We start from the raw sequence: 12,531 nt of genomic DNA on the forward strand, positions 1-12,531 counted from the left end.
TTGTTTGTACTAGTGCATAAAATCCTTGAATTAGTGTGGGCTCAAGGGTATGTTCTTTTCCCCAGATTGTGGCTATGGAGAGAGTGTACGCGAAGACCGCAATAGCCATCTTCATGAAGCAGCCAGTAATAGCTCTCTGAGGCAACTCCAAAAAGTCTTTTTTTTCTTAATACTCTTTGTCCTTTTGAATTTTTGAAAAACGCAAAGTTATTGACGTGTTGTTTCTTTTGCAAATCACTGCATATATTCTGCTTCACAATAAATAAACCAATGACAGAAACTTTTGCTGATTAAAAGGCCATCATAATCTGTGTGGAGCAAGAAGGACCTACAATGACACAAGGAAAAAGACACTTCCCAAGTGCCTGCCACATATCATCCCATCACTCTTATATATTAATAACAGTGTATTGTACTACTCTAATTGGATTGGATGTTTTACATCCTTGGGCTGATTGTGAAAGACATTACCAGATATTCTTGGAAAATGTAAAAAAAAAAAAGAGTAACAGATTCTCAGGCGCCTCAGGCTGCCTTTCTGCAGAGGACTCGAAGGTAGTGACCTAGAAGTTCTGCCAAGGGGGAAGACCAGTGTTAAGACAGGAAACTGCCATGTAACATTCATTGTTCATTCAGTGTCAACACCTTGTTTGTTCTCTAGTTCTGACCGATGTTCTCTTGCCTAGTTGAATTTCAGAAAGTCAAGATGTGCACCACAGCTTTTAAAGTCTTGAGTTTTTCATCCTAAGAACCTGACTATCAATGACATACAGCATATGTTAAATTAGGTTCCCAAATATATGGGATGATCCCTTTGGAAAGGACCCCCTTCCTACATCATAAAGGCAGCTATATTTTCATGAATGAAGACTCATTTATACTGTATGAGAGAAATTAATTAGTGTGATTTTATAAAGTCAACATGTTGTTTTCAAATGCAAGTTATTGGTTTTTATATTGTACTAAAGTAAAAAAAAAAAAACTTAAAATATTATCTGGAAAATATTTACTTTGTATTAAGATGAAACTATGTTTTTTTTTTTTACCCACTACAGTAACGTTATACATTTTTTAACACTATACACTATGTACTCAACCCTGTAGTGTATGAATTTTATACGGTTAATTTGTCCTTCAACATCGGAGTCTGATAGCCCCTCCCCGTCCGAATCCTCCAGGTATTTAAAGAGTACTTTTTCGATTTGGAATTTTCAGTGTGAACACACTCCTCGCACTATTTATACTAGAAAACGTCATAGAATAGTGCATAATCACGCAAATTGGGACGCACCTCTTGATTAGCTGGTTCATGTGTGTTTAATTAGGACTGGAGCTAAACTCTGCAGGACACTGGCCCTCCAGGAGCAGGGCTGGACACCCCTGGCCTATATAATCCTGTTTATACCATGAGAGCTTGCCAGAATGGACAAGTTGTCATTGTCGACTCGTTTGCAGCACCAAAAAATTCACTGAATGAATAAAAATAATGGTTCATTTCCATTTTTATGATCTACAGGTCGTTAGAGCTAGAATTTTGGTTTGGTAAGATTACATTTATATGCGAGCACTATCCCACTAGTGTGGGTGATCATCTCTTGAGTGACTGGTTGCATCCGAAATCGCAAACTTCTCTACTACTGAATATAGTAGGCGAAAAACAGTGTGACAAAAGAAGTATGTCTGAATCCACAGTACTCATAAAAGAGTAGGCAAAAGGTACCCAGATGACCTACTACTTCCGGCAAGATTCTGAAGTGTGTATACGACAGACTCTTTACTATCCCATGAGGCCACGGGGGAGAGGATTTGGGAATGGCAGTGAAGCGACGCAACTGACACAGGTATGTCACATGATAATGACAACATGGCGAATCTAGTACATACGGATTACATTCATACTATATAGAGCGGTCTATTTTAGCGATTGAGAAGTAATTACTTATTCAAAATATCTACTCAAGAGAGTATGCGATTTCAGATGGAGCCATTGTCTGTATGCATGAGTGTGAGCTTCAATGAAGGCAGCACATTCATTTAGAATGCTGATTAAACTGATTGGAACTACCTATGCATTAACCAGTTTTAAATCATGCATTTCAGCCAGTCAGAATCCAGTATTCAGTCAGACCATTGTAAAATACTGTATGTATTTAATTATTTAAATTTCATACACAAATACATGAGCAGTTAAATGCTCCTTTTCTGTTCCTTTGCAGCTCCTAGTTTGCAAAACCGTGATGGGCATCAACAAACATGAATAATCGCATGACCTAACCATTTACTAGTTACTTACTTTGAAGCATGGTACTAAGACTAAAGAGAATTCAGTTAAACTGACACAAATCCATAAAACAAATATAAATATATTTTGACAAAGCATCTTCATTTCTCTTTCAATAAATAATAAGTTAGAACTAGATGTCAAGTAGGAAAAAATAAGAGCAAATAGAGTGAAAGTGAGAGATGAGATAAAATAAACATTCTGTTTTTATTCAGACAAATAGAGTCAGAAAGTGTAAAGCCCTACAGAGAAGCGGCATTAACAATTCATAAAGGTTAAAATAACTGTTTATTCTGAAGATTTCGATGAAGGATGCAAAGAAACTCCCTGCTGTATTGCCATCTGAAGCAATTAAATCACAAACACTAAGTAAAGCATACACACTTATGAGCCACTTACACTCACTCATGATCTTTAATACACATACGCGCACACATTACCGTGAACCATAAAATCAAGTTGCTGTTGCTTTAAATGAGCTGTTATGACTGTACAAAGATTCAAGGTTTAATTTTAAATACGAGCATGTTTTGTGTGGTAACCAGCTTTTGAAAATGTTCTCCCTCTCTCATACACAATCAATAAATCATAAAAAACACAAGCTACAAGCTTAAACACACAATCATAGGACACGAACACAGATAATTAATTACCACAAATGTATTATTCATACATACACACACAAACACCACACACAGATACACACTTTCAAAGTATTTTCATGCATTTTTTATTGTGCACAGAAAAAGGACAGCTGTGTGGTTATGTGTACCTTTCTATCATTACAGCCTGCTATTGGATAAAAATGAGCAGTATATTTCCAGAATATCCTTTCTGGTTTGCAGTGTCTTCCAAAGATATTCAGACCCTTAATCAATGCTCTAATTGTACTATTCTAAATCCAATGTATTTCATGCGTTTTATTTGAAAGCACAGAAATGGTATTATTTGAATAATAAAAAATACAAAAAATATGTAAATAAATGAATAGTATGTTTGACATATGTGAGACCTGTGTTCTATTCACATCACATCTAAACATCTAAAACACTTGCTGTGTCATCTAACTAAAAAAATCCGACATCATTCCAAGATCAAGATTTTTGGCAAACTCTATACTCCCATACAGACAAATATTTAAAAAACGTGCATACTTGCAGATAATATAATTAAGTGCACTTACAAAAGAGTGATTTTTTTTAATGATTTTGTGTCTTAACCTAATAAGTACTCTTTTAAAGAGTGCAAAATGCAATAATGTCAAATAGATGTTTTGACATTTTAAGTAATTGTTTCAATACTATTTTGTCATGATTTAAAGCACACTTATTTTGACTAATATACAAAAGAACATGTAAAGTACTTGATTATAAGTTTTAACTTTAGTGTGTTAATATTACATTTAAAGTTAATATATCCTAAATGGCCTAAATTCAGCTTCATTAATACAAATGTGTAATTACAAATACAATTAAAATTACATGAAAAGTTTCAATAGAAATTGCATTAATGTATATTTTAGTTTACACAAATTCTTGTCAGTAAATAAAGCAGACAATAGACATAATTCAGAAATGACAAATAAAGATGTACTTTCTGTCGTAAGTTAACTGCATTTAATATAAAGTTAAACTATAATTCATGTTCATTTATTTGCAATGCAATTAAGTGTTTGAAAACATTACATTCATTTCACACTTAAGTTTGTTAGTTTAAAGTATATTAGTATGCTAATGTGTATTTAGTTTTCACAAGGGTGAGTGGTGACCCTTCACAAGACCTGAACCCTTTCCTAGATGTGTTGGACACAAATGCTTGAATATTGTTTTGAATATAACTTTTTCGTATAAACTTCTTCAACTGCTCTTTTTTTTTTTTTTTTTTTTTTTTTTTTTTTCATTTGGCCTACAGATTCACAACTTGAATAATAATCCATGTGTGTTTTTATCCAGAAAATATGATTTATTTATGTTATACACAGGTAGCAGCCAATAGTAAGGCCATTTTGTCCTATTAAGAACATTTCATCCGGTGACACAAATAGTGCATGCCATTTTAAAATAATTCAATATGTGTTTCAGTGCTTTAAAATACACGTATCACAGAGAACATAATTACATAAATTCATTAAAATAATAGAATTGATTATGGGCCTGAATGCTTTTCTAAGAAAGCTTTTCATGGATTTGTTTTTCTACCTGTTTCTGTTTGTTATACTGCTATTTGAAACATAGATGTGGCCCTTACCTTATGAGGAACAGAAGGTCCACCGCCGAAGGGTGCCAAGCTGGCAGGAGGATCAGTGATGTAGGTTTTTTTCGGGGGAGCGGGCTGGTACCCTTGGGTGGGTGGAGGAGGGGCATGGTGACTTGGTTCAGCTCTCCATGTGTTCTGACCTCCATACCCAGGAGCTCCACCATAGTGCTGGTCATGGTAGCCTCCAGATGGAGCAGGGCAGAATCCCGGCTGAGGAGGCCCGTATGCAAAGTCAGGGCCTCTGGGTTGAGCCGGCATGTACTGTACCTGGGCTGGACCACGGACCGGCTGCTGCTGGGGTCCAGGCTGGGCGGCCCTGACCTGAACATTGAAGGTCGGCTGGCTCGGAGTAGAGGCGGTGGTGTAGGATGCTGGGACAGGTTGGGGCGCAGGCTGGTATTGGGGGCGTGGAGAAGATGAAGCTGGAGGAGGGATAGTCGGAGGGGCCTGTGGTTTCGGGGTGGATTTTTTAGTGGCGGTTAGAGGGGGCTGGGTTGGGATGACCATGCGACGATAGCCTGTAACAGGGGCGTTGGAGCCTGTCGCAGCTGGGCTGGCAGAATTCTATAAGAAATAAACAGATAAATTGACAGCCTTTTTTAAGTTTTTAAAAATATAGATTTTTAAATAAATGAAAAAATAAATAAATACATTAGCAGTTTATCAACACATACGTTTAATGATGACTTGATAAACTTTTTGAATGTTTTTAAATTAATTAATACATTTAAAAGTTTGTTTTATAGGCCTGACCAAGGTGGAAGCATTTCCCAGAATGTACGGATTGCACACTCACTCACTCATCCACCCACTCATTCACTCAAATACTCACTCACTCACTCACTCACTCACCCAGCCACTCACTCACTCACTCACTCACTCACTCAACGACCCACCCTCTCACACACTCATTCACCCAGCTATTCACCCATTCACTCTCTCACCCACTCACTCACTCACTCACTCAACCACCCACCCTCTCACACACTCATTCACCCAGCTATTCACCCATTCACTCTCTCACCCACTCACTCACTCACTCAGCCACCCACTCATTCACCCACCCATATATGCACTCACTCACTCACTCACTCACTCACTCAACGACCCACCCTCTCACACACTCATTCACCCAGCTATTCACCCATTCACCCACTCACTCACTCACTCACTCACTCACTCACTCACTCACTCACTCACTCACTCACTCACTCACTCACTCACTCACCCACTCATTTACTCAAATACCCAGCCACTCACTCACTCACTCACTCACTCACTCAACCACCCACCCTCTCACACACTCATTCACCCAGCTACTCACCCAATCATTCTCTCACCCACTCACTCACTCACTCACCCACCCACTCATTCACCCACCCATATATGCACTCACTCACCCACTCACTCACGCACTCATTCACCCACCCACTCACTCTCTCACACACTCACTCACTCACCCACCCACCCACCTACTCACTCACTCACTCACACACTAACTCTCTCACACACTCACTCGCCCACCCACCCACTCACTCTCTCACAAACAAACTCACTCACTCAACTACCCACTCACTCATTCATTCACCCACCCACCTACTCACTCACTCACTCACTCACCCACCCACTCACTCAAACACCCACCCACCCACTCTCTCACGCACTCACTCACCCACCCACTCACTCACTCACTCACGTACTCACTCGCCCACCCACGGGTGGACAACAAGTTATACAACAGCATAAATCACTGAACTACTGTCATCACAGCTTGGCAACTGGCTGGTCGTTAACTAATGGTCGTTAATGATGGGACAGACATGTTACAATGAGAGGTGGTCCTAGTGAACATCAGGGGGCGTAGAACCTTCAAGCACCACAATTTAACCATCCCGCATCTCACAGCGCAAGTACAGTAATTATGCAGCCTGTCTACTACAGATCGATCCACAGGGCAAGTGCAACAACCATCAGTTGGTCGTGCCCAGACCATATCCACTCATAAACTATGGCTAATAAAGCTTTGAGATTTAGAGTCAAGAGTAGGGAATAAATTATTTTGTTAGACTGGACAGAGAGAAGTGATGGGCAGTCTGACGAGTGTACAGACAATTGTGCTGATGCTAGCGGGCCGCATGGGACGGAGTCTAAATCAGAAAGATTTGTGTCCCTGGATTCCTGGGTGCTTTGGCTCTGTAGCTCTCCACAGAGAAGTCTATTCAACGTCCAACAATGGCTGTGTCACAGAGCCCGAGGACAGGCTTGATTTCTCTAGATGTAAAAAGATTATTGAAAATGAAAATAAGCACAGACCCAGTGACAACCATCAAAGATCAAAATAAATCCTAGCTGTAGAGCATTTGGTGCTTTGTCTGATTGAATTAAAAGACCAAAGAGATACTTCCATTCTATAATATTTGGCTGATTTTATTCATCTATAGAAGGTTGTTCTGTCATAACTAACCAGCTAAATGAAGACCAAAGAGACTCTAATTTCATGATGAAACGTTCAGTAATACACTCCATGATAGCACATCATTGCCTCAAGCAGAATTGCACGTTTTAAACACGCCTGTGAAGTGAATGTGCCTATAAAAATGTTTTAATCTTGTGGTGATGCCCATCTCTTCATGAATTCAGAGAGGAAGTGTTTGGTTGTGTAGGGAAAGGCACTGTTGCATCATGTACTTTAGATGGGTTTCATGGTTAAGGTGGTTTGCTGAAGTAAGTGGGTCAGAAAGACATTTTTTTATCCCAGGAATCTATGGTTAAAACCAACTGGTTCTATAAACGTGGTGACAGATTCTGTCACCTACTGTTAAATGGAAAAAAAGTCAAACTAAAATGTGCGCAATTTCTTTAGAAAACGTTTTTAATGTTAAAATGTGTTTTTGCTTTAAAACACCTTTTAACTGTAACTTGGAATACAAATGGCAAATGTATATATAGTACAGATCTTGTAATTAATATTCTAAATAATATTCTTTCACAATTTAAACATTTATAAGAAATATTTGTTGTAAAATACACTATCTTTGACAAAAGATGTAATAAGTAAAAAGTTAAAACAGTTGAAAATGCAATTAATCATGCAAATTGACAAAGCATGGCAACCAATAGTAAGTTATTATTATTAATCAACTGTTATAGTGTGACCTTGAACGAAATGAGAGTGAAGATAAAATATAGTAATTTTATTTTTGAAAAAATGCTTAACACCATATTTTGCCAGCTTCAATAATCAGAGGTTTTATACCTGATTTCTTGTACAACGTATTCAAAAATATGAATTGGCTGATAACATACTGTATTGCCGTCTGTGCATATACTGTATAGCTAAAGAGGGCAGAAGTAAATGACTCCTCCAAGGTGACTGTGCCAGTTACAATTACATATTAGAAAATCAAAGTCTAATAGTCTGTTTCAAATAGATCACCAGTGTTAAATTCTCTATTATTGACCTACAAACCAGCTGTCATTAACCTATGCTTTTCTTTTTAGGTTACTGCCTTAAGTCAGAGAATGAGAAATCAATTACTGTCTCCATCACATGATGAGGAGAATGAAACTACATGCCTGAGGCAGAGGCTTGTTCTTTAAAGACATAAATACGGCCTGTTATTACTGCTCAAAACACTCTTGCATAGTCAGGAGTTTGTTTTCTTATTTTATCTCAAGAATAATACCTCAGGCTTCATGACACAAAAATCAGATAGACCCGAAAAAGGCCCCATGAAATATTTCACACTCTTAACTACCATTTTGCGTCTCAGTGATTAGGGCCGATGTATCTGTCTGCATGCAAATGTAAAATACCCTAAACGTGCCCTTCAGGAAGTGAAATTACTCAATTTAAATGTTTCATGCTATTTTAAATACTTGATATTATTAATTTATCTATAAAGACCTTAAACCCTAACATTTACTTAGCAGAGGGCTGGAAATGCAAATAGGACCCTAAAAATAATTATATTGTCATGGCAAATTATACACCCATTAGATTAGAGGAGAGGAAATCACTCCTTTATTTGAGGGTGAAATCATGGGTAGGAGAAGATTGCTATGAAATGGCACATCACAGATTTCCCTGTGCAAACAAATTAAGAAAGTTCTGTTTTATGGAAGTCTTAAACTATGTCAGTGAAACCATGGAAGTAGGCACATCTGTTCACAACTTCTGAGAGATACGAATTGTGTGTTAAAATGAATAAAGTGACATGGTTGTAGCTGCGTTGTATTGGAAGGATCCATGACCACAAGATTTTTAGTCAAACAGTGAAAGTCAATGGGGTCAATGGACCCATTGACATTCATACTTTCATTTTCATAGTTTCAAACTAGGGGTGTCAAAATATAACGCTACTGACGATAACTGCGATAAATTAAATAGTGATATTGTGTAAAATGCTGCACATAGAGTAATATTGTAAATAATCCAGCACCATCTGGTTGACACTCCAATACAGTAGGTGGCGGTATTGCAACATAATGCTGGTTTCAATCATAAAGCGTAAAAAATAAAATGACGCAGCGTGTAGCTACTACTGCCGGTCAAAATGTCAGAGGACATGACAAGTGAAGGTGAGACATTCTACCTGCACTTGAAAAAAAGTTTTTGGGGTTCTGTAAAAGAAAACAAGATAAGGTGTTTGTCACATGTCTGCAGGAAGTGCAGATCAAGCTCTTTTTGTATAGTTACATTTACAAACACTCTCTCCACCTCCTCCATTTTTATTTTTGAGTGTGATCTGTTGGCCAAAGAAAACACAAAAAGGTAAGATTTAAGAAACTGACTGATAGATACTTTTTTATTTTTTTTATTTCTAAAGATATTGCAATACTATCGTAATTGTGAATTAGCCATTATAAATTTGTGGAAAAAATATTATATTATTACAGCCCTATTACAAATGAAAACCAGATGAAACATTATTCACAATATATTAAAGGGATACTTCACCGATTAGCATTAAGCTTTGTTTCAGTAGAAACCCGGTAGTATTTTCGAATGACCGTGCTTCCCTCCCTCATGTCCCCCTGAGACGAGAGATTTCTGTATTGTGTGTCTGGAAAATTTTTTGAGTCATCGGAGGCTTTTTTGGCCAAAGGCTAGAGACTACAGCCAGTAGTAGGAGCTAGTTCCACATGTTTTCAACCCGCCCATAGGGGGTGGGATCTCACGAGAAAATGGCATCTTTTCAGTTTCGAGTCAACTAGTAGCCTAGTTGTAGAATTTCTTCTGATACTGCCCTCTGTAACCGGTAGGCGTGGCTCGGGAGTGGCCTCGTAGGGCAGCGAAGCAAGTGTATTCTGGGAGTTGTTGTCTTTCATCCACATGAGCCAAAAAAAAAAAAAAAAATCTGGCTTTTCTTAGTCTAGAAGTCACCAACTTCTAAAATTATTTCACATTTCTACTACATAAATGACCCAATTTAAATACACATTCATCTTTCCAGCAGTGAAATATCCCTTTAAATATATATATATATATATATATATATATATATATATATATATATATATATATATATATATATATATATATATATAAATAAATAAATCAGGGGCATGCGGCCTGTATAAACTGCAAGCTGTGAATGCTTCGCGGACTCACTAATTAGTATTAACACTATAAATTACTATAGATTTCCTTGTTGAGGTGTGCAATAAAGTTCACATGATAACATTTTAATTCAAGGCACTGATGTTTGCCTACAGAACAGCTATTGGCTCTGCACCCCTATACCTAACTCACTACTTCAGACCTATGTGCCCTCCACAAAACTTGCGTTCTGCAAGTGAATGGAGCCTTGCGTTGTCACGCTCTGTTGTTATGTATCGTCATAATTTTTCTCATTGGTTTGCTGGCAAATGGGGGATTTCATATGCAGGGAAAGCAGTCCGTGAATCACTCGCCCAAGAGGAAAAGTGTGCTGTTGCTGCCAGATCTCGATCAACGAAAATCACATTGTATTTGATACAGAACTAACTAGACTAAAACTAATGAAAACAAAAGTCATAAATGAAACAATTTTCATAGTATTTAATTTTCTCGATTTTACGAAAAATTATAAACTATTAAAGACAGACCTTATTGTAAGTAGACTTATAGGCCCTGTTTACACCTGGTATTAAGATGCATTTTGGTCGATCGGATCACAAGTGAACGATGCTAAATACAGGTGTAAATGGGGTCGAAAACGTTTTGAGCTTGTCCACTTTTGACCACTTCCAGAGGTAGTTGAAAACGCATTCGACAGGATTGCTTTCTTAGTGTAAACGCTCATGTGATCAAACAGCCACAAAAGACCATCTATTCTCCGCCTACTGACCTAACCTTATGGGAAGTACGCTAGACAGACGGGGATTTAAACTATGGCAGCTAAAGACCCAAGTTTGGTTTGAAGACGAAAAACGTACCAAGCACAATGTTCTCTCACCATTCCTGATGTCTAACTTGTGGCTGTCAGAGCAGAAACTAAAGCTGCTGCTCTCCATATGTTTTTCCGTCGTCTCCGGGCGCGTACATATGTAAATTGCACAAGCTTATTTTATCCATTAGATCAAAAGATCTGAAAAAATCCATACATTTACCCTCCCCTCGAAGAAAATCAGGCCAGAGGTGGTTGAAAGTGGACAAAAGAGATGGATTAAAACACCAGGTGTAAACAGGTATGTGTCTCCCTTATCTACTTGTGATCCGATTGACCAAAACGCATCTTAACACCAGGTGTAAACAGAGCCTTACTGTAACTGTCCAAGGTTGTTAATTGATAGGCTATGCGTTTGTTAAAGTCATTTTAACTTGTTTTTTAAAGAATACATATATTTTATTTATAATAGGCTACTATTTATTATATATATATATATATTTATTTTTTTTATGAAAAAAATACTTCCAGTATACATTTAATTGACACCTGCCATGGTGTTTCTTATTTGTTGTCTCTGATTTAGATCTGAGTGTGGCATACTGTTTAAAGGTGCAGTTTGTAGTTTCTGTTTAGCTGTGTATATATATACCCATCCAAACTATCTGCATTGGGCGGATTTCTTTTATGAGCCACTGATATTTTATATATATATCATATCTATATATAATTTATTTATCGTGTGTGTGTGTGTTCCACAGAAGAAACTAAGTTTTGGAACAGCATATGGGTGAGAAAATGATGAACTATCCCTTGAACTAAAACTTAAACGCCAGGATCTAAAGGCAGATCTAAAGCATATGCTATTAACTAAAGATTAACAATACCAACAAGATGTTCATTAAAAGTCTTAAGAGCAGTGCATATGACCAAGTGTTGTAACCCAACCTTATCGTATGACCATTTGGATATGCACACATCACACACATTAACACACAAACCAGCTCTGTAGTGAATTAAACCAAATCAAAGTGTGAAGTGAACCAGTAGTCCAGTAGCTTCTCTGAACAGTCACTTACTTAATAAACTTACTTTTCCCCTAAAACTCATGATTCAGAATGACTTTTACAAACAACTTGAGTGTGAAATTTCTCTGTAACTCCAAGGAAAGGCTTTTTGACACATTAGAATAGATTAGGAGCGAGCGTGCAGGGCTTGAGGGCCTGGGTAAATCTGTTAACTTTGCATTTCAAACTGAAAGGGCGGATGGGGGGACTTGCAATTGTACAATTCAGAGGGGAAAACCCTAGCGCTACAAAAAGAGAAGTTCCTCTCGCCACCTTTTTGTTCTGTACACATGCTGTGTCTGAACAAATGGGAGAGACGTCTCCCTTCGGCCTCCCGGACTGCGGGTCAGGCAGGATCAAAGTGCGAAGGAAGTCTGTCAGCAAGAGAAGGTCTGCGTTGCCCGCCCTTGTTACAGTATGTTCGGTCAGCTTTACTCATCCATGTCACAGTCAAAGCTGTCGATACGTTGTAAGTGTCGTCTCTTTAGGGGCTCCGATGCACTCGCACAATGAAAAGCAGGCAATTGCGACCATCTCCTTCCACACACATTAAAAA

The 12,531-nt window shown here is 37.9% G+C and overlaps 1 protein-coding gene across 4 annotated transcripts in view; it reads right to left on the bottom strand.

Moving 5' to 3' along the window:
• Window positions 1–12,531, bottom strand: part of lpp (LIM domain containing preferred translocation partner in lipoma) — a 207,188-nt gene that overhangs the window by 64,407 nt on the left and 130,250 nt on the right. For all 4 annotated transcript variants that reach the window (XM_079882835.1, XM_079882833.1, XM_079882834.1 and 1 more), the window contains one exon: window positions 4,529–5,101. In XM_079882835.1, the coding sequence (XP_079738961.1) occupies window positions 4,529–5,101 (573 nt within the window). The remainder of the gene's footprint in view (window positions 1–4,528; window positions 5,102–12,531) is intronic.

Source organism: Squalius cephalus (assembly GCF_949319135.1).
Source record: "Squalius cephalus genome assembly, chromosome: 10".
NCBI classification, from domain to species: domain Eukaryota; kingdom Metazoa; phylum Chordata; class Actinopteri; order Cypriniformes; family Leuciscidae; genus Squalius; species Squalius cephalus.